Raw genomic sequence first — 23,724 nt, forward strand, 5'->3', positions numbered from 1 at the left:
GTAGTAAAAAGTGAATATACATTGTATATTGTATAAAACAATGATTTAAGTTGATTCAACTACTATTCTGGACAAAGAAAGATAACTCCAACTAATTGAAAATTTCTTGCTATTGCACAATATTGTGCAATTAGATATTTCTTGCTATTGCGCAATACTGTGCAATTGAAAATATTTGCTATTGCACAATACTGTGTAATTGAAGATTTCTTGCTATTGCGCAATACTGTGCAATTGAAAATTTCTTGCTATTGCACAATATTGTGCAATTAGATATTTCTTGCTATTGCGCAATACTGTGCAATTGAAAATATTTGCTATTGCACAATACTGTGTAATTGAAGATTTCTTGCTATTGCGCAATACTGTGCAATTGAAAATTTCTTGCTATTGCACAATACTGTGCAATTGAAGATTTCTTGCTATTGCTGAATTTTGTGCAATTGAAAATTTCTTGCTATATTGCACAATACTTAATATAATAATTTTGGATCCTGATTTGAACCCACTTGAAAACTGGGCCCATAATCAAAAATCTAAGTATATGTTTAGATTCAGCATATCAAAAAAGCCAAAGAATTAAATTTTTGTTAAAATCAAACTTAGTTTAATTTTGGACCCTTTGGACTTTAATGTAAACCAATTTGAAAACGGGACTAAAAATTAAGAATCTACATACACAGTTAGATTCGGCATATCAAAGAACCCCAATTATTCAATTTTTGAAGAATGGAGTCAGTTCAAACTATGTCATTGGGCGAGGAAGTTATTACTAGAATAAGTATGGGAATAATTAGATCGTGTGAAGGTGACGATGTTCTAATGATAATTCAAGAGATCCAGAATGAAATGAAAAATCTTCTTTCATTCTTTCAGAGGTTCAATCAATTATTCATAACATTGAGCATGATACAACTGGTTTCGCCAGATCAATTCAAGATGTTTCGTTTACGTTTTTTACGCGATCCGCATTACGCGTGAATATGATGAGCAATAGAATAAGTTTAATTGCAGTTATTGTAAGTATGTTTTTTCCAACTACACGTGTAGATGCACTTGGCAGCGAGAATGGAACAAGAACTATTGAATTGTATGACAAATGGCTTTCGAGTTTTACATACGAGCAAATTCAAAGTAGTTTTGAAGAGAATTTTGGATCTGAATATGATAAGGTGATATTTCGAATCTTTAAACGAGAAATTCCACAGAAGATAGATTTTTATGAATGTACTATCAGTAAATTGCTAAATGAACTATCTTGTAATAAAAAGAGAAGCAAATCATTTACTGAACTAAATGCACTAGTACATATAACATAAACACAAAAATTGAGGTATTCATAGGGTCAGCAAAGATGTAGTATGCATTAATAAATAGATGGTGATTGCTCAATATGTGTTGTGGTTTGTTTATTTGTATTGTAAAATTAGTCCATGGGAACTTTAGACTTGGTGACGATTATTTATTTAGTCTAAGTTATGCCTAATTATGATTTTGTGTAGCTCCATATTAAAAAAAATGGGAATGTCACAATAAATTTGTATGCAGTACATGATTTTACCTTTTGTAGTTAGTCAGATAGTCAAAACATGTTTTTTTTATCCTTTCTGCAGAACTTAAATATGTGATAAATAGATTATAGCATGTCTTTTTCATATTTGCCCTGGTATAATCCCTCGGCCCATATCGACCCTCAGCTTATTGGATCCAAGGGATAATACCATGGTCAATATGGAAAAGGGCATGTTATAATCTATACTTATTTCCCAGGATAAGACTGGTTCAACAAAATAACCTGAAGCTATATTTTTGTTGTTATATCAAAATGTTAATGGAACCACCTGAGGTTATATGTTCTAAAATAAAAGGATAGAAGACAATGACATCAGGCCTTGAAGGCATAACACTTTTCTCAGTGCTTGGAGCACAAAAATCATGCTCGAAACATGAAATCCAGCAATTTGATTGGTTGATTTTCGAGTCTGAGTACAAAAATCATGCTCGAAAGTTTTATGACCGTGAGGCCAGGTCTACACCCTTTTCCTAGGATAATTGAATATTTTTTACTAAGAGTCATCTTCCTTTGTTTAAGATGAGTACCTTTTTACACATATGATATGGAATTAGTTTACATCTGTTCATTTAATTTTTTTGGAAGAAACGAACAGAACAATACCAAGTTTCCAGAGATATATTGCTACGTTTGTAAGGTGAGTGCAAACAATTTTATGATTTTAAATACATCTTATACAATATAGATTTATATTGTGGCGAATAGAAAAGAAAAACCAAGTGCTTATATTAATCTGGCTACTTATTTCAATTGGAAACGACATACAAAAATAAATCAAAACTACATGCTCTGTGAAAAAAAAGAATTATTGAAAATGTCAGTTCAGTTTTTATACATCATTCTCCAGACAAGAAAAATATCCCCACTTAAAACGGAATTCTGTTAGAGTTTGTATGTTTGATACTATGAAGATTTGTCTCATTGGCTCTCATACCAAATCTTCCATATCTAATAGCTTGATCCTTGCATAAAACAACCAAAATATAACATCAATAAGATTAATTCTGCCAACGACTAAGGGCACCAGTATGTATGATAGTGTGTGTACCGTCGCTTGTGGTCCTGAATAATCTTGGCAAACCAACATATACCAAAACTACAATTACTAACTGTATATAACTAAGATAAGATATAAAACTAAACTATTTATTAAAACAAAATCTAAAACTCGCTAAGAGCTAAAACATTTTCATATAACATAAAAAAACATACTAAATAGTAAAACATTTACATATTAATACCTTGATGTAACATTTGGCTTTCTAGGGGTCTACTCATTACAGTTTCTGAAGAATAACATACACAAAATATATACAACTTATGCCTGTGGTAGATCCGAGCAGACAACACATACAAAAATATATATATTACTTATGCCTGTGGTAGATCCAGCAGGTGAATGCGAATAAAAATAGATTCTGCGGTAGATGCCAGCAGATTACCTAATGCGAATAAAAATAGATCCTGCGGTAGATGCCAGCAGGTGTACAAATGTACTTAATAATTTTAAAAATGTATAAATGAATTGGGGGAAAATAATTTCCCTGAAATTATGTTGGCCTGGTGTTCTTAGTGAATAGTGTTTCTTCGTTATATTGTTTGTTGAACAAGTAGCCCCAATTAAAACATGTGCTGAAAGGGGATGGCGGGAGGGTAAATTTAAATCTCGGAGATACAAAAATGGCTGCTGTAACTGCAGCAAGCTTTATAAAATGACCACCTATCCCTTCCCTATCTGTAATGTGATTGGTCAAATCCTTATCTTATCTCTGTAGACAAAAATAACTTATTAAAGTTTCTGTTAAAATTGAACAAATGATGAGAAGGGTAACAGATGATGAGGACATGAACGTAAAATGTATAAACTCCAATTTAATGCATTAAATTCCCATTTATACATCATTCTCCAGACAAGAAAAATATCCCACTTAAAACAGAATTCTGTTAGAGTTTGAATGTTTGATACTATGAAGATTTGTCTCATTGGCTCTCATACCAAATCTTCCATATATAATAGCTCGATCCTTGCATAAAACAACCAAAATATAACATCAATAAGATTCATTCTGCCAACGACTAAATGTGTTCAGAGTTCACAAATAAGTTAAACAACTGAAATAAATACCACAACACAAATAGATATCAGAAAAAACCTGTCAGAGAGAAATTAAGCATGCTGTTTTCGAACGTAATTACACTTACCTAATATCCTTACATTATGGATTATCTTTCCGGTATTTGGTCACATCTCGCTCAAACGCTTGACTGATCAAGAATTCAAACCTTCCAGTGAATCAGATCAAGCATGAGAACCCCTTCAATATTCTCCGGCGAAATCCAAACAGATTGCCAGAAGAATTAGTGATGGGGAGGAGGTGGGTAGTATATCAGGTAAGTGTAACTACGTCAACAAAATTCCAATTTTTAATATTACTTGTTACACTTACCTGATATCCTTACATTATGGATATCATTAGATTCCAAAGCAGTACAAACTCAAGCGGTGGACTGTCATTCTTTTGTACAAATAATGTACACTATATCACACTATATACAAAGCCTAAATTGTTCGACTGTAAACACATCAAATAGATGTCTTTTTTCATCGCACACACAATGATTTAAAAAATTGCATCGCATCTCGTTTAGTTCAAACACTGTATACACTATATTACTATAAAAAATATATTAAGTTAAAAAGTTAAAAACTTTTCACATTTTTCTCCTTTTTTGAATTTAATGTATTTTTCTACTTTTTTTTAAATTTTTTTCATTTCGATAAAACATGAGGATCTATGAGACGTAAGTAACATTTGGTGAATGTGGATTCCCTGCTCCAATCAGCAGCTTCCATGATGATCTGCATTGATGCACCTTTATAAAGAGCCAAAGAAGTACCAGCACCTCTTGTCGAATGAGCCTTAACAGATTTCTTTTTGTCGTTATATGCCATCTGAATGGTACTCACAATCCCTAATGAAATTGTTTGACTTGAAATTGGCTAATGTGGATTGCTAATTGCTAAAAACAATTTAGCATCTTGTCTGTTCTCACCACGAAAATTGTTAGTGCTCTTTAAATAGTAAGTGCATGCCCTTTTAGGGTCAAGAAGCTATTCTGCATCAAAGTCAGGTACAAGAATCTTAGCACAAAATGTCCAGGACGGTCTTGTTTTGACAATCCTTCTCTAATAAAATAAACTCCCCTGTTATGAACAGAAATATTTCCATCTCCCAAACGTAAGGCCTGCATATCACTGGAACGCCTGCAAACACCTTTCAATAAGCGAATAATGTATGGGTGTTGACCTACTGGTAGTTTTTCGACTGGTGGTAAAACACTTGACAACATAGCCCCAATCGTACTGTACTGTAGACCACTGGTATACAGACTTGTAAGAAATCTGCGGTTTCTGTTAAAGAGGCAGATTAGGGATCAATTTCCCTCTCACTACACCAGCCTCAGAATTTTTTGAACTTACTCGAATAGTCTTTTTGAGTTCCTGTTCTCAAAGAAGCTGACATGAGTTGTCTAGTTTCTTTAGAAAAGCCTCTCTTTTTGAAAATTCTGTTGATAGAGGCCATGCAACCAGACTGAATATTTTTGGGCTTGGATAGTATATTCTTGTTCTTGGCTGATTTAGTAGATTTTTTGGAACTGGTATTTTAATGTGCTGATATCATTTTTAGCAGTTCTGGTTACCAGTGTAGTCTTGGCCAATGAGGAGCTTCGAGAATTAGCTGACAATTGTATCGATTCATGTGTTGAAGCACTTTCGGTACTGGACAGATCGGAGGAAACGTATACCCGATTACATTGTCCCACGATATGGACAGAGCGTCTATTGCATATGGTCCATGTGGAAACCATGAACAAAATATTTTCACTTTGCGATTTTCCGCTGACGCAAACAAATCTATCATTGATCTGCCTAACCTGACAAAACTTTGTTGAGCCACAGTCTCCTGAAGAGACCACAATCTGTGTCTTATTTTTTTCCGTGATAGAAGATCCGCTAACACATTCGCTTTGCCTGATATATGTGCTGCTTTTATCTGAATTTTGTGTTCTATTAGGAGTTTCAACAAATCCCAAGTTTTTGACAGAGCTGATTTGGTTTGGTGCCCCCCTGTTTGTTTATGTATTGCACAACAGTTGAGTTGTCGCATCTCAGAAGTACGTTTTCCCCCTTCAACTGAGGAAAATGCTGTATTGTTTTCAGTACAGCTTCCAACTCTAGACAATTGATATGTTGAGTTTTCTGAATATCTGAAGCATCTGTTGTTATGGTCACATACGTTTCCCAGTGTTGTAACGATCTGCCCTTTGTAATGTTTAAAAAGAAAAAAAAACTTTTAGAGTTTGTTCCGTATTGTCACCAATGACACCTGACTTGGTCAAGGGTAACAACACAAGTGAATGTTTAAGTTCTTTAATATCATTAAGACCTGTGTCCTCTAAAGTAGCGTTTCTGCTGATAAAGTAGTGAAATGCACCAGCCCGTGTCACTTGGTCTAAAGATTTTGTAGACATTGCAAATATGTCTCTTACTAATTGGATAGATTTATCTAAATTTACTTCATTTCCTGATAAAGTATTTAACAAATTGTCCAAAGCTTGTTGGGTGTATCCTGTAGTGATTATTCCCATGCGTGCAGCTACTTGGCCTTGATACTCAACTCTTCAAGGGATTTTAAACATGGATTGTATAAACAGTTAACAAATCAGGTACCATATTATCTAGACTAGGTACTGCTAAAATGTCACTAGTTTTCTCGTGAACAGGAAAACTGTGTCTATACTCATCATTATAGGCTGTCAATCATTCTGGATTTTTACACCTCCTACAACCAGATAAAATATCAATTTGACTTTTGTCAAGAATAAAACCTCCAGAGCTTGTCTCTCATTTAATCTTTACATCATCCCCAAATAAAGTTTTAAAGTGATCATTATTGTTCTCATCTGAATCACTTTCATTACCCTTCACATATTAACTAAATCTTTTTGAGGATTTTCAGCTTCACTTTTTAAAGAAAACTCATCTTCTGATGGTAAACCTATATCATGTCTTTCCCTATGGCTTGGTGCCAAAGATACAAAATCATCATTTTCCCTTTCACGAACTGAATCTGTTGGAAAATGTTCATGGTAAGAATCCTCAACAAGTCTGTGCGCCCCTGAAGAGCCAATATCTTGTTCAGATTGATTCTGACAAGGCCTCTGCTCACCTGAAGTGCCGTATCTTTGTTTATATTACCATCGTTTGAACTAAATAAATTAAAAAAATTATCAAACCTGGATTCTATCTGTGAGAAACGGCTTTCCCATTTCTTATTCAGTTCCTCGACTTAGTCCTTTTTCTTGGACCTACGGGAACTGGTCTTTCTCGAGGCTTTGGGCTCCGTCATTTTATATCGAGCATCACCTGCCACTGACGATTTTGGACTGCTGGCAGTAGAAAATAAACTGAGCGTGTAGTGAACGGTGGCTTCTGTCATCCTTGCACGCATACGAAAACTAAATTTGCAAAAATTGTGTTAAAGACACGTTAATTCTGACGAATAAAGAAACGTGACCGCTTTGGATTTCGCCGGAGAGAATACTGAAGGGGCTATCATGCTTGATCTGATTCACTGGAAGGTTTGAATTCTTGATCAGTCAAGCATTTTGAGCGAGATGTGACCAAATACCAGAAAGATAATCCATAATGTAAGGATATCTGTATCAGATTAGTGTAACAAGTAATATTAAAATGTGTTTTTGCTTTTGGGCAATTCACTATGCTGTTGAATATTGATCCCCTCAAAAAAAATATTTTAAGAAATTTTCTTTTTAATTTCTGAAATCTGAAATGAGAAAAATTGTACCCCCTCACAAATTCTTATTTCCCCCCCCCCCCATTTTTTTTTTACCTCCCCTTTTCCCAAATTCCTCAAAAAATAAACTCAATTTGAATTTCTGATTGAGTTCTGCAACAATAACTACTCATTAAAATACATCATAAAATATTAAAATATAATATGTCATACAGTCATGGTTAAAATTAATATTAATTAATAGCAACTTCTAAAAAAAATAGATGCTCCGCATGGCGCAGCTTTATACGACCGCAGAGCTTGATCCCTGAACGGTTGGGGCAAGTATGGACAAAACATTAAAGCTGGATTCAGCTCTAAATTTGGATTGTGATTAAATAGTTGACACATCATAGGTTTCTGACACAAAATGAATGTGGTCTAATGAACTTAAAATATTTTTTTTGCCTTTGAGCAATTCACTATGCTGTTGAATATTAATCCTCTCAAAAAAATGTTTGAAGAAATTTTCTTTCTATTTATGAAATCTGAAATGAGAAAAATTTCACATCCCCCCCCATTTTTTTTCACATCCCCCTTTCCCTTTTTCCAAAACTGATCTCAATCCAAATTTCTAATGGAATTTACAACAATAACTACTCATTTAAATACATCATAAAATATTAAAATGTAAAATAAAGTGCTTGTTATCACTGAATGGTAAAGATTTTTTTAATTTATCAGTTGGTAGTAAAAGTGATTATTCATTGTATATTGTATAAAACAATGATTTAAGTTAATTCAACTACAATTCTGGACAAAGAAAGATAACTCCAATTGAAAATTTCTTGCTATTGCACAATATTGTGCAATTAGATATTTCTTGCTATTGCGCAATACTGTGCAATTGAAAATATTTGCTATTGCACAATATTGTGCAATTGAAAATTTCTTGCTATTGCGCAATACTGTGCAATTAAAAATTTCTTGCTATTGCACAATACTGTGCAATTGAAGATTTCTTGCTATTGCTGATTACTGTGCAATTGAAAATTTCTTGCTATTGCACAATACCTAATACAATAATTTTGGATCCTGATCTGAACAAACTTGAAAACTGGGCCCATAATCAAAAATCTAAGTACATGTTTAGATTCAGCATATCAAAAAAGCCCAAGAATTCAATTTTTGTTAAAATCAAACTTAGTTTAATTTTGGACCCTTTGGACTTTAATGTAGACCAATTTGAAAACGGGACCAAAAATTAAGAATCTACATTCACAGTTAGATTTGGCATTTCAAAGAACCCGAACTATTCAATTTTTGATGAAATCAAACAGTTTAATTTTGGACCCTGCTTTGGACCAACTTGAAAACTGGGCCCATAATCAAAAATCTAAGTACATTTTTAGATTCAGTATATCAAAGAACCCAACAGATTCAATTTTTGTTAAAATCAAACTAAGTTTAATTTTGGACCCTTTGGACCTTAAAGTAGACCAATTTGAAAACAGGACCAAATTTTAAGAATCTACATACACAGTTAGTTTCGGCATATCAAAAAACCCCAATTATTCAATTTCTGATGAATCAAACAAAGTTCAATTTGGACCCTTTGGGCCCCTTATTCCAAAACTGTTGGGACCAAAACTCCCAAAATCAAACCCAACCTTCATTGTATGGTCATAAACCTTGTGTTTAAATTTCATAGATTTCTATTTACTTATAAAAAGTTATGGTGCGAAAACCAAGAATAATGCTTATTTGGGCCCCTTTTTGGCCCCCAATTCCTAAACTGTTGGGACCTCAACTCCCAAAATCAATCCCAACCTTCCTTTTGTGTTCATAAACCTTGTGTTTAAATTTCATTGATTTATATTCACTTATACTAAAGTTATTGTGCGAAAACCAAGAATAATGCTTATTTGGGACTGTGGAGGTTAAAAGTAGGATATTTTCGCTAATATAAACAAATACGTCTGTTCAGCCATAACTTTTTATAACAACTCAAAGAGCCCACGGCGACGTCACTGAAGTCGCCAACGTCGCCAATGGTAATGTACAAACTTAGGAACTTCGTAATCCCGCGGTAATCTCGACATACTGGGGGCCGCAAAAAGTGCAAATTATCTTAAATTTCACATTAACTGTCCATATTTGTAAATAAATCAAATTAAAAAAGTCTCTATCTCCATGAATGAACTAAATTGAATTAACTAAGTTCTTGTTCACATAAATGAAAAATTGAAATAACTTCGAAAGTCCTTTTTAAAATTGTTAAAGTTCTAGTCTTCTTTATCATTTTCGTCTACATTGGTTATCCACTTTCGTATTTTCTCCCGGGCCTTGATGCTCGCATTTTGTTTCGGTCTAGTACTTCTTTGCGTTGTGTCTTCATGTTGCTCGTCAGTGTGATCGCTTGAAGCATTCGAACGTGTCCCTGATACTTCCAACGGAAATAGTTTAACTATCGGTCGGGATGTCTCACCATTGCTTGTCTGTATCCGTGCTGCTCGTACATGTCCATCATTGCCTCTAATAAGTTCATTTACTATACCTAGTTTCCAATTAACTCTAGGCGATTCATTGTGTATTTGAACTATGTCCCCAATTTGAATAGATTGTTCGTTTTTCCTAAAGTTTTGTGAAATTCGCGCAATGAAGTTAAGTATTCGGACTTCCATCTGGTCCAGAAGTGTTGTATTAATAAAGTTTGTCTGTGTGCACATTTGTTGAGTTCTTTATGATTCATATAGGTTGGATCGTTGAATTCCTCTATGTCTATTTGCGGATATGGCAGCGCTGATATTCTTCTACCATACAAAAGATGAGCGGGGGTTAACGTCTCGCAATCTCTGATATCTGATGAAAAATATGTAAGTGGCCTGTCATTTAAAATTCTTTCTATTTCTGTCAGGACAGTCTGTAGAGTTTCCATATTAACTTGAGTTCGTCCAAGTGTCTTTTTCAAGCTTGTCTTGGTTAGCGCAATAAGTCTCTCCCAGAATCCACCATACCAAGGTGCGCGTTTTGGTATGAACTTCCATTTTATTCCTCGTATAGACAACGTTTCTTTTAGTGTTGCCGACATAATCGTTTTAGTTCCTCTGCTCCTGCAATGAAAGTAGTTGCATTATCTGATATAAGTGTCTTAGGTATTGATTTGCGGCTTACGAAACGCCTAAAAGTGTGAACAAACAAATGTTCGGTTAGGTTCGGGACCACCTCTAGATGAACGGCTCTGGTAGAAGCGCAGGAAAACCGGCATATATATGCTTTTGTTAAAATTCTATTTTCGTCTCTTACAAGTAATGCTCCTGTAAAGTCCACCACAGTGACTGTAAAGGGTGGTGCTTCCTGTAATCTGATTTTTGGTAAAGGTGGTGGGTCTGGTGCAACGTACGATTTTCCATTCACTTTGCGGCAAATAACGCATTTACGGAGTAATTTCTTTGCATACTGTCGAATAGTTGGTATCCAAAACGTTTGTCTAATATAGGTGACTGTAGCATTCATTCCACTATGAAGTAATTTTTCGTGTGCGTCCAATACAATTAGTCTAGTTAACGCATGATTTGCAGGTATAAGGTACGGAAATTTCGCTGATTCTGGTATTGGTGCGTTGTGTATTCTCCCGTTACATCTGATAAGACCGGATTGGTCTAAGAAAAGTCCCAATTGTCGGACTCTGGGTACTTTTGTGTGTCTTTGTTGTGCTCCTCTCAAATATGACATTTCATCTGTATACGTCGACTCTTGACAATCTAGAATCCAAGTATTTACTGCTGTTTGAAATTCATTGACCTCCAGTAGTCCGCTTTTTCTGGAAATCCTATCCCGTCTACAGTTGCGGATAAAAGGGATGACATAGGCGGTAATACGTAGTAATTTCATGTAAGATCCATGGTTCGAAATATCCAATATATTTGTTATACTGCAAGGACTATTTTGGTGCGTCATATCCAAGTTGTCTATTTCCTCTTCACTTTCGCTGTCATCTACCAGTGAGGTCAAAACGGTGTTTTTTGCACTGTTTAGTTCTGGCCATTTTGTACTATCTGTTAACCAATTTGGTCCTTTCCGCCAAAGTATACTCTGGTCAAATTGTTCAATTGTAAGTCCTCTTGTAAGAAGATCTGCCGGGTTGTTATCAGTAGGGCAATACCGCCATTTGTATGGATGCGTCAATTCTGTTATTTCCATCACTCGATTAGCTATAAAACGTTTCAATGTCTTCGTAGATGTTAGCCAATGAAGAACAATGCTGCTATCTGACCAAAATACAATTTTTGGATAATTAAGTGTTGAATGAAGATATGCAGCTAGTCGTGCGCCGATGATTGCTGCCATAAGTTCAAGTTGTGGGAGGGTTAAACATTTGACTGGTGCTACTCTGGTTTTCGCCATTACTAAAGTTGTTTCGTTTTTGTTACTCAAATAAGCTGCTGCGCCGTACGCCTTTGGACTTGCGTCTGTAAATACATGAAGTACTTTCTGTTGATGCTGATGGCTTGCTAAAATAATATCGAGGAATAGTGAATTGTATTGCCTTTTCCAAATCTTTGGTCAAATCTATCCACGTAGTCTTTAAATTAGCTGGTATAAGTTCGTCCCAATCTAATCCACATTTCCACAACTCTTGTATCAGGATTTTCGCTCTTATTGTAACCGGATCATAAATCTTTGAAGAACATTTCAAAACTTCTCGTTTAGTTACATGTTATGTATACTTATCCGTATCTAGAACGTTTTCTTCTTTAGCTAATTCTAGTAATTTAGCACTGTTTGAGCTCCATGATCTCATGTTGAATCTAGCTCCAGCCATCAAGCTCCTTGCTTCTTTGAAATACGTAAGTAAATCTTCCTCTTTGTTCATACTAGACAATATGTTATCAACGTAAATATCTCTTTCTAGAACTTAAGCTGTTTCACTGTTTCCGAATTGTTTCAAATGTTTCTGTATTGTGGTGTTGAGTATAAAGGGCGAAGACGTCGCTCCGAATAACACTGCTTTGAACCTATAAGTTTTCAGCTGACTTCCTGGGTTTGTAGGGTCACTAAGCCATAAAAATCGGGTAACGTCTCTATCTTCTTCGCTCAATCAAACATGTAAGAAAGTTTTCTCAATATCAGTACATGTAGCAAACTGGTTGGCTCTAAACTGTACTAGGAATTTTGTCAAATCATTTAATTTTGGTGGTGTGTCCATCAGACAATCACTTAGACTTGGATGACTTGGTGATTGACGACAACTGCAGTTGTATACTATTCGTATAGGAGTTGTGCTAGATTCCTTGTGTATAGGGTGGTGTGGAATGTAATGAATTTTCACGCCTTTTTGTTCCTTTTCATCTACTGTCTCAACAAATGCTCTGCGTTCCTGTTCAGCGATTATATCTCCATACTTCTTTAGTAGTTTAGGATCTTGACTAAGTTTCTTAATAACGTTCTCTGTTCTTCTTCTTGTGACTGTATAGTTTGATGGTAGTTCGTCATGTTCCTGTTTCCATGGAAATTTGCAAAGTATTTATTACCTCTGAGTTCAATCGAAGTGTCTTGATATGTTTCCAAAAAATCCGTATCGTCTTCGTCTGTTTCCTTCGAGTTAATACCAATCGATTCCAATCTCCAAAATGTTTCTATATCATGCTCCTCCGTTTTATGAGAAACAAGAATATTAAAAATGCGTGTACCCATCAACGAGTTATCCCTCTTGTCGCTTACTGGACCGGAAAGTAAGAAACCTCACTTTGACCTCACGGCGGTTGGACCATTTTCCCGTATGACTTCATCCTCGACTAAGTCCCAGTAGTAGTCAGCTCCGATCAATAACGATATTTCGAAAGACTCTTCCTGTGTTACCGGATGTGCTAACTTAAGTCCCCATAAATAATTCAGTCCTCTGTTGATCTGGCGAATATTGTTCTGCAAAGGTACGGCAATCATTGGTACAATTAGAACGTGTATCGGTATTTTCTGTCCTGCATCTGTTTCTACGAACACTGTCGATTTATCTAAATGTCTTACGTTTTTGTTTCTATCTCCAAATGATGATAACTGTAGAATTTCAGTTCCCTCTAAATGTAAATTAAGTTTTCTTGCTAAATTTTCAGTCACAAATGATCTCTGTGCTCCCTTGTCAAAAAGTATATGGGTGTCTCTACATGAGTGGTCTGACCATACGGGTGCTACTGTAGTTTTTAAAAGAACATTTGTATGCACCTCGACTGACGATGAGTGAAAAATTGACGTGTCCTCTTCCTTCTGATTCGTGTCATTTACCAAATGTACAGATGTCTGATTAGCTTGTCCATTGTTACCATGAAAATTCATATGCTGTTGGCTGTAATTTGTATTTTGCAAGCTTTGTCTACTCCTGTCATTGTCGTGGTTCTTGTTGTTACATTTGCGTACAGTACACAGACTTGTGTGGTGTCTTTTGTTGCAATTTCGGCATAAGTGTTTTGACTTACATTCATGTATATGATGTGTTCCAAGGCAGTTGAAACACAATTTCTCCCGTTTTACAATGTTCATGCGTGATGCTGGATCAGATACGTTCGCGCAATGCACTGGTGCGTGTACATCGTGGCAAAATACACAAGGTTTAGTGTCTAAATTCTGGCGTATATTTCTTGTATTCAGAACTTGATTTTGGCAGGGTTTTGTTGATTTAGTTCCGGTAAAGAAAGATGATGTACTTGGTAAATTGTTAGAAGTTTCAGTGTCTTGTCCCGCATCAATTATGTTTATTTCATTGCAAATACTTTTCTGGAGGTCTCGTAATAACCAGTTTTCTGTTCCATGTTCACGGGCAAGGTTTTTTTTAATTTCTCCTGGTAATTTTTCAAAATAATTGGTACAAGTAATGTTCCATACGAGTCTTGTGACTGGCCCAAAGATTCCAGCACTCTGACGTAAGTTTCCATTTGATCATAGAATTGTCTCAAACTGACAAGATGGTTTCGTGGTGATGGAATTTCTAATAATGCTTGTATGTATGCTTGCGTGATTTTGTGTGTTTGTCCGAATCTTTCCTTCAATAAAATAATGGCGTCTGTGTAGTTTGCATTAGTAAGTGCAAACCCAGCTATGGTGCGTAATGCTTCATTCTGTAACTGCTCTTTGAGGTAATTAAATTTCTGGGCATCGGTCAATGAAGGGTTTAAATGTATGGCGCATTCATACGAATCCCAGAAAGTTTGCCACTCTAATATATTCCATGTGAATATCGGGAGTGTAAGTTTGGGTAAGTAGTGATTCTGACTGCTTGCGGATGTATACGAATTTATATTAGTACTCACTGTGTTACTAGTAGCTTGAGAGAACGGATTTTGTGACAACTGCGTGCATGAGTTTTCTGTGAGGTTTGCTGAGACGAACGGTTGAGGGTTAACATTTAATATTTGCGATGAAGTTTCACTCTGACGTGTCTCTGATGTGGTATGAGTATCTTGAATAAAATTTCTTATGTGTCTTATTTTTGTTTCTAACGTAATACAATACTCATCTGAGTCTAGAATTTCACTTTCAATATCTATTGCTTCAGCTAGGTTGAGTATCTGCTCATTCAAATTGTTCAGTATCTTTTGCTTCTGAAGAAGGTTTTCAAATGTTGTGTTCAATTCTTCTGGATCGAAATCTGTATCTTGCTTCGCTGCATCTATCTTGCGAATAAGTTTTGTAACAGCACTTCTGTTCCCGGATCTTATCGATTTGAGCTTGCTTAAATCCATTCGTCACAGTACCATAAATGTGGAGGTTAAAAGTAGGATATTTTCGCTAATATAAACAAATACGTCTGTTCAGCCATAACTTTTAATAACAACTCAAAGAGCCCACGGCGACATCACTGAAGTCACCAACGTCGCAAATGGTAATGTTCAAACTTAGGAACGTCGTAATCCCGCGGTAATCTCGACAGGGACCTTTTTTGGCCCCTAATTCCTAAACTGTTAGAACCAAAACTCCCAAAATCAATCCCAACCTTCCTTTTGTGGTCATAAACCTTGTGTCAAAATTTCATAGATTTCTATTTACTTAAACTAAAGTTATAGTGCGAAAACCAAGAAAATGCTTATTTGGGCCCTTTTTGGCCCCTTATTCCTAAAATGTTGGGACCAAAACTTCCAAAATCAATCCCAACCTTCCTTTTGTGGTCATAAACCTTGTGTTAAAATTTCATAGATTTCTATTTACATTTACTAAAGTTAGAGTGCGAAAACTAAAAAGTATTCGGACGACGACGACAACGTGATACCAATATACGACCAAAAAATGTTCTTCAATTTTTGCGGTCGTATAAAAATTACGGCTAATCTTCTCAAGACAATCATCATTTCTTAATACATAGTTTTCAAGCAGTGTTACTGTGTAATGGAGGTAATCAAACATATATATAACAGTATTCTTAAAATGGAATTGGATTACCTCCCTTACACTGCTTTTAAATTGCCTAAATTGTCCTTTAACCAGAAAACCCTGTTTTTTTCCCTTTTTTTTTGCCCCTATTTGCTAAATGATTTGAGTCATAATCCCCATAACCATCCCTTTGTAGTATGGAAACCTGTGGTATAATTTCAGAGAGATTTATACTCTTAAACACAAGTTATTGACTGGAAACTACAACAATGCTTATTTGGGCTCCTTTGTTGGCCCCAAACTTATTGAAACCCCCCCCTCCTTTTGCAGCAAGAACTTCAAAACTCAATTCCAGCCTTTCCTTTGTAGTTATAATCCTTGTAGTATAATTTCAGAGATATCCATACACTTAAACACAAGTTATTGTCTGTAAACTAGAACAATGCTTCTTTTTGGCCCTTTTTGGCCCCTTATTCCTAGATGGTCGGGAAAATTAACCCCAAACTCAATCCCAGCCTTCCCTTTGTTATATGGAACCTTGTAGTACAATGTCAGAGAGATCCATACAGTTACACAAGTTAGTGTCCTGAAACTAGAAAAGTGCTTGTTTTAACCCCTTTTTGGCCCCTAATTCCTAGACTATTTGCCCCATAACCCTTAATATTTATCTCAACCTTCTACTTATGGTATTTAACATTGTGGTACAATTTCAGAGCAATTGAAATGCTTATACACAACTTATTGTCCTGAGACTAGATAAAAACTTGTTTTGGGCCCCTAGATCCTAAACCTTTAGGACCATAACCCCCAAAATCAATCCAAACCTTCCTTTTGTGGTTTTAAACATTGTGTTAAAATTTTATTGATTTCTATTTAATTATACTAAAGTTATTATCCGTAAACCATCTGTCTTCGGACGACGCTGATTACGACGCTGACGACGACAATGTGATACCAATATACGACCAAATTTTGTTTATTTTTTGCGGTCGTGATTTGAGCCATAACCAAAAAAGCCAATTCTTACCATCCCTTTGTGGTATGAAAACTTGTAGTATAATTTCAGAGAGATCCTTACATCATTTCATAAGTTATTGTCTAGAAACTAAAAAACATGCTTATGTGGTCTTCTTTTGGCCCTTAATTCCTCACCTGTTTGGACCATAATCCCCAAAATCAATCCCAACCTTCCTTGTGTGATCATAAACCTTGTGTTTTAATTCATATATTTCTATCTAATTACACTAAAGTTATTGTCCGGAAATGAAATGACGTCGGACGAGGCAATATATTAAAATATAAAATGTCAGACAGTCATGGTTAAAATTAATATTAATAAATAATAACTTCTAAAAAAACCAGATGCTCCGCAGGGCGTAGCTTTATACGACCGCAGAGGTTGAACCCTGAACGGTTAGGGCAAGTATGGACACAACATTCAAGCTGGATTATTCAGCTCTAAATTTGGATTGTGATTAAATAGTTGACACAGCATAGGTTTCTGACACAGAATGAATGTGTTCTAATGAACTTAAAATTTTTGTTTCTCTTAGAGCAATTCACTATGCTGTTGAATATTAATCCTCTCAAAAAAATGTTTGAAGAAATTTTCTTTTTTATTTATGAAATTTCAAATGAGAAAAATTGAACCCAATTTTTTTAATCACATCCCCCTTTCCCTTATTCCAAAACTAATCTCAATTAAAATTTCTAATGGAGTTTGCAACAATAACTACTCATTTAAATACATCATAAAATATTAAGATGTAAAAAAACTGCTTGTTATCACTGAATGGTAAAGATTATTTTAATTTATCAGTTGGTAGTAAAAAGTGAATATACATTGTATATTGTATATAACAAAGATTTAAGTTGATTCTGGACAAAGAAAGATAACTCCAATTAAAAAAAAATCTTGCTATTGCACAATATTTTGCAATTAGATATTTCTTGCTTACTATTCTGGACAAAGAAAGATAACTCTAATTAATTTTTTTTTTGATATTTCACAATATTGTGCAATTAGATATTTCTTGCCATTGCGCAATACTGTGCAATTGAAAAGACTTGCTATTGCACAATACTTAATATAATAATTTTAGATCCTGATTTGGACCAACTTGAAAACTGGGCCCATAATAAAAAAATCTAAGTACATTTTTGGATTCAGCATATCAAAGAACTTCAAGATTTCGATTTTTGTTAAAATCAGACTAAGTTTAATTTTGGACCCTTTGGACTTTAGTGTAGACCAATTTGAAAACAGGACCAAAAATGAAGAATCTACATACACAGTTAGATTTGGTATATCAAAGAACCCCATTTATTCAATTTTTGATGAAATCAAACAAAGTTTAATTTTGGACCCCGATTTGGACCAACTTGAAAACTGGGCCAATAATCAAGAATCTAAGTACATTTTTAGATTCAGCATATCAAAGAACCAAACTGATTCATTTTTTGTCAAAATCAAACTAAGTTTAATTTTGGACCCTTTGGACCTTAATGTAGACCAATTTGAAAACGGGACCAAAAGTTAAGAATCTACATACACAGTCATGACAGTTAGATTCAGCATATCAAAGAACCCCAATTATTCAATTTTGATGAAATCAAACAAAAAATTAATTTTGGACCCTTTGGGCCCCTTATTATGTTGGGACCAAAACTCCCAAAATCAAACCCAACCTTTCTTTTATGGTCATAAACCTTGTGTTTAAATTTCATAGATTTCTATTTACTTATACTAACGTTATGGTGCGAAAACCAAGAAAAATGCTTATTTGGGTCCCTTTTTGGCCCCTAATTCCTAAACCGTTGGGACCTAAACTCCCAAAATCAATACCAACCTTCCTTTTGTAGTCATTAACATTGTGTTTAAATTTCATTGATTTCTATTTACTTAAACTAATGTTATTGTGCGAAAACCAAGAATAATGCTTATTTGGGCCCTTTTTTGGCCCCTAATTCCTAAACTGTTGAGACCAAAACTCCCAAAATCAATCCCAACCGTTCTTTTGTGGTCATAAACCTTGTGTCAAAATTTCATAGATTTCTATTAACTTAAACTAAAGTTATAGTGCGAAAACCAAGAAAAATGCTTATTTGGGTCCCTTTTTGGCCCCTAATTCCTAAACTGTTGGGACCTAAACTCCCAAAATCAATACCAACCTTCCTTTTGTAGTCATTAACATTGTGTTTAAATTTCATTGATTTCTATTTACTTAAACTAATGTTATTGTGCGAAAACCAAGAATAATGCTTATTTGGGCCCTTTTTTGGCCCCTAATTCCTAAACTGTTGAGACCAAAACTCCCAAAATCAATCCCAACCGTTCTTTTGTGGTCATAAACCTTGTGTCAAAATTTCATAGATTTCTATTAACTTAAACTAAAGTTATAGTGCGAAAACCAAGAAAATGCTTATTTGGGCCCTTTTTGGCCCCTAATTCCTAAAATGTTGGGACCAAAACTCCCAAAATCAATACCAACCTTCCTTTTGTGGTCATAAACCTTGTGTTAAAATTTCATAGATTTCCATTCACTTTTACTAAAGTTAGAGTGCGAAAACTAAAAGTATTCGGACGCCGGACGACGCCGACGACGACGACGACGCCGACGACGACGACGACGACGACGACGACGACGACGCCGACGCCAACGTGATAGCAATATACGACGAAAATTTTTTCAAAATTTGCGGTCGTATAAAAATGGGGAGTGCCAGTGTCCAAAGGGACACAGATGATGCCCTCGCTAGCATATAACGTTATAAAGGGACATAACTCAAGAACTGTAAAAGTGTAGCTGCCAAAAATTGAACTCAAACTGAGTTTAGAGGTAATAAGCATCATATACACATTTCATTAAATTTAGTTGAGACAAACAGAAGTTAAGAAAACAGAAACTAACCAGATGCTCCGCAGGGCGCAGCTTTATACGACCGCAGAGGTTGAACCCTGAACATTTGGGGAAAGTATGGACACAACATTCAAGCTGGATTCAGCTCTAAATTTGGATTGTGATTAAATAGTTGACACAGCATAGGTTTCTGACACAGAATGAATGTGGTCTTATGAACTTTAAAAAAAAAATTTCACTATGCTGTTGAATATTAATCCTCTCAAAAAAATGTTTGAAGAAATTTTCTTTTTATTTATGAAAAATGAAATGAGAAAAATTGACCCCCCCCCTAATTTTGTTTTCACATCCCTCTTTCCCTTATTCCAAAACTGATCTCAATTCAAATTTCTAATGGAGTTTGCAACAATAACTGCTCATTTAAATACATCATAAAATATTAAAATGTAAACAAAAGTGCTTTTTATCACTGAATGGTAAAGATTGTTTTAATTTATCAGTTGGTAGAAAAGTGAAAATACATTGTATATTGTATAAAACAATGATTTAAGTTGATTCAACTACTATTCTGGACAAAGAAAGATAACTCAAATTTTCAAAGAATATTGAAAATATCTTGCTTTAGCACAAATATCTATTCTGGACAAAGAAAGATAACTCCAATTGAAAATTGATTGCTATTTCACATCATTGTGCAATTAGATATTTCTTGCTATTGCGCAATACTGTCAATTGAAGATTTCTTGCTATTGAACAATACTGTGCAATTGAAAATTTCTCGCTATTGCACAATACTGTACAATTGAAGATTTCTTTCTATTGCTGAATACTGTGCAATTGAAAATTTCTTGCTATTGCACAATACTTAATATAATAATTTGGAATCCTGATTTGGACCAACTTGAAAACTTTGCCCATAATCAAAAATCTAAGTACACGTTTAGATTCAGCATATCAAAGAAGCCCAAGAATTCAATTTTTGTTAAAATCAAACTTAGTTTAATTTTGGACCCTTTGGACCTTAATAAAGACCAATTTGAAAACGGGACCAAAAATTAAGAATCTACTAACACAGTTAGATTTGGCATATCAAAGAACCCCAATTATTCATTTTTGATGAAATCAAACAAAGTTTAATTTTGGACCCCAATCTGGACTAACTTGAAAACTGGACCAATAATCAAAAATCTAAGTACATTTTTAGATTCAGCATATCAAAGAACCCCAATGATTCAATTTTTGTTAAAATCAAACTAAGTTTAATTTTGGACCCTTTGGACCTTAATGTAGACCAATTTGAAAACGGGACCAAAAATTAAGAATCTACATACACAGTTAGATTCGGCATATCAAAGAACCCCAATTATTAAATTTTTGATGAAATCAAACAAAGTTTAATTTTGGACCCTTTGGGCCCCTTATTCCTAAACTGTTAGGACCAAAACTCCCAAAATCAATACCAACCTTCCTTTTATGGTCATAAACCTTGTGTTTAAATTTCATAGATTTCTATTTACCTATACTAAAGTTATGGTGCGAAAACCAAGAAAAACGCTTATTTGGCGCCTTTTTGGCCCCTAATTCCTAAACTGTTAAGACCAAAACTCCCAAAATCAATACCAACCTTCCTTTTGTGGTCATAAACCTTGTGTTGAAATTTCATAGATATCTATTTACTTATACAAAAGTTATGGTGCGAAAACCAAGAAAAATGCATATTTGGACCCCTTTTTGGCCCCTAATTCCTAAAATGTTAGAACCAAAACTCCAAAAATCAATCCCAACCTTCCTTTGATTGTCATAAACCTTGTGTCAAAATTTCATAGATTTCTATTAACTTAAAATTAAGTTACTGTGCGAAAAACAAGAAAATGCTTATTTGGGCCCTTTTTGGCCCCTAATTCCTAAAATGTTAGGAACAAAACTCCCAAAATCAATCCCCACCTTCCTTTTGTGGTCATTAACCTTATGTTAAAATTTCATAGATTTCTATTCACTTTTACTAAAGTTAGAGTGCGAAAACTAAAGTATTCGGACGACGACGCCAACGTGATAGCAATATACGACGAAAAATTTTTCAAATTTTGCGGTCGTATAAAAAATTCTTCAATTTTTCCATTTGTAAAGGACATAACCCTAGAATGGTGATCAAATTGCTTGAAATCACTGAATGGTAAAGACTGCTTCAATTTATCAGTTGGTAGTAAGGTGAATATTGCATTGTATATTGTATATAGCATTGATTTAAGTTGATTCAACTACATGTACTATTCTGGACAAAGAAAAATAACTCAAATTTTCAAAGAAAATTTACGAGTTTTGAACAGCGGTATACTACTGTTGCCTTTATTATTCATAAAGCATTGGTTTTAGGTGATTCAACAACCATTCTGGACAAAGACAGATAACTACAATTTATTGTCTTGAAACTACAAAAATGCTTGTTTTTGGCCCCTTTTTGGCCCTTTATTCCTAGACTGTTTGCCCCATAACCCACAAAATATATCCCAACCATCTACTTATGGTATTAAACATTGTGGTACAATTTCAGAACAATTGAAATACTTATACACAACTGTTTGTACTGACACTAGATAAATGCTTGTTTTGGGCCCCTTTGGGCCCCTAATTCCTAAAGCTTAGGGACCATAACACCCAAAATCAAACCCAATCTTCCTTTTGTGGTTATAAACATTGTGTCAAATTTTATTGATTTCTATATACTTTTACTAAAGTTATTATCCGGAAACGATCCGTCTTCAGACGATGCTGACGACGACGAGGAGGACGACGACGTGATACCAATATACGACCGCAAAATTTTTTGCAGTCGTATAGAATTGAAAAAAAAATCTAGAGACGGAAACTAATCAGATATTATTTTAGTCTGTTACATCTGGGTTTTTTTTTTACATATTTTTGGAAAATGTACAGTTTAAGTAAATATAAATAGATAGATATAAATGTAAAAGATAAATGATGAAGTTTTAAATGTCAATTCTGAATTACAAATTCCTGTATATACGGTAAATAGTATAAGAGAAATATCTCTTTATAATTGTTTTATTAAATGTAAATTATACTGTCACTATATAAACAGTATAGGGGAAACAAATCTAAATATTGATTATTAACTAAATATGTAATCTTATCTTACATAAACACATCTATTCTTTCACTAGATTTATTTATAACTATTACATGCCATACTGTAAATTAGTTTATTTATTCATTGTTGAATGAAGAAAATAATATGGGACATCTTATGTTTGTATGTGTGTATGTTTATGTATGTCTAATTTGTTACAATTGTATATATTTACTTATGAACTTATACTTATATGTTTTATAAATCATCACTTCAGCTATAACCATGGATAACAATATAAAGATATTTTCAATGAAAGTGAGGGGTCTTTTTGCAAATTCAAAAAAGAAGGGCAGATGCACTTGATTGGGCTAGGAGTAAAACTATTTCAATAGTGTGTTTTCCTGAAAGTCCTAGTAATAAAGACATTGAAAAATACTAAGATGATGGATGGTGTAACACATTTTTTATTCAGTCCAAAAGACAGGAAAAGCCCAGCCCGACACGATTGCAGAGGTCAAACCCTTAACAGTTGGTGCAAGTTTAGACACAATATTCAAGCTTGATACTATCTGAATTTCAATTTTGATCAAATTTCGGACAAAATGTAGGTTTTTGACACAAAATAAATGTATTGAAAGATCTTAAAAATTTGGAATGAGTTAAAATATGTACTGTGCTATTGCACAATACTGTGATATTGTGCTACTGCCCAATACTGTTCTATTCCGCAATACTGTGTAACGGACAGTTTTCTTTCTATTGCACAATACAGTGCAATAGGATATTTCTTGCTATTGCGTAATACTGTGCAACTGAAGATTTCTTGCTATTGCACAATATTGTGCAATTGATGATGTCTTGCTATTGCGCAATACTGTGCAAATGAAGATTTTTTAGTGTTTTGTAGTTATAATCATTGTGTATACGGTAGGTTTCATAACATTAAAATAAGAACTAAAGGTCCCAAGGAGCCTGTCTCGCTCACCTGATATTTTTATTTACAATTAATGCATGCATTAATGCAACTGTTATACTTTGCTT

General features: G+C 34.4%; 2 protein-coding genes across 2 annotated transcripts in view; both read right to left on the reverse strand.

Annotated features, from left to right (window-relative positions):
• Positions 1-23,724, reverse strand: part of LOC139484919 (kelch domain-containing protein 10-like) — a 154,228-nt gene that overhangs the window by 48,775 nt on the left and 81,729 nt on the right. The window lies entirely within an intron of this gene.
• On the reverse strand, positions 12,120-22,237 carry LOC139484883 (uncharacterized). Its single transcript, XM_071268906.1, has 2 exons — positions 21,537-22,237; positions 12,120-15,517 (listed from the first exon to the last, which is right to left on the reverse strand). The coding sequence occupies exon 2, from the start codon at positions 15,105-15,107 to the stop codon at positions 14,121-14,123; it is 987 nt and encodes a 328-aa protein (XP_071125007.1). The 5' UTR covers positions 15,108-15,517; positions 21,537-22,237; the 3' UTR covers positions 12,120-14,120.

This window comes from Mytilus edulis, chromosome 1 (assembly GCF_963676685.1).
Source record: "Mytilus edulis chromosome 1, xbMytEdul2.2, whole genome shotgun sequence".
In the NCBI taxonomy this organism is placed as follows: Eukaryota; Metazoa; Mollusca; class Bivalvia; order Mytilida; family Mytilidae; genus Mytilus; species Mytilus edulis.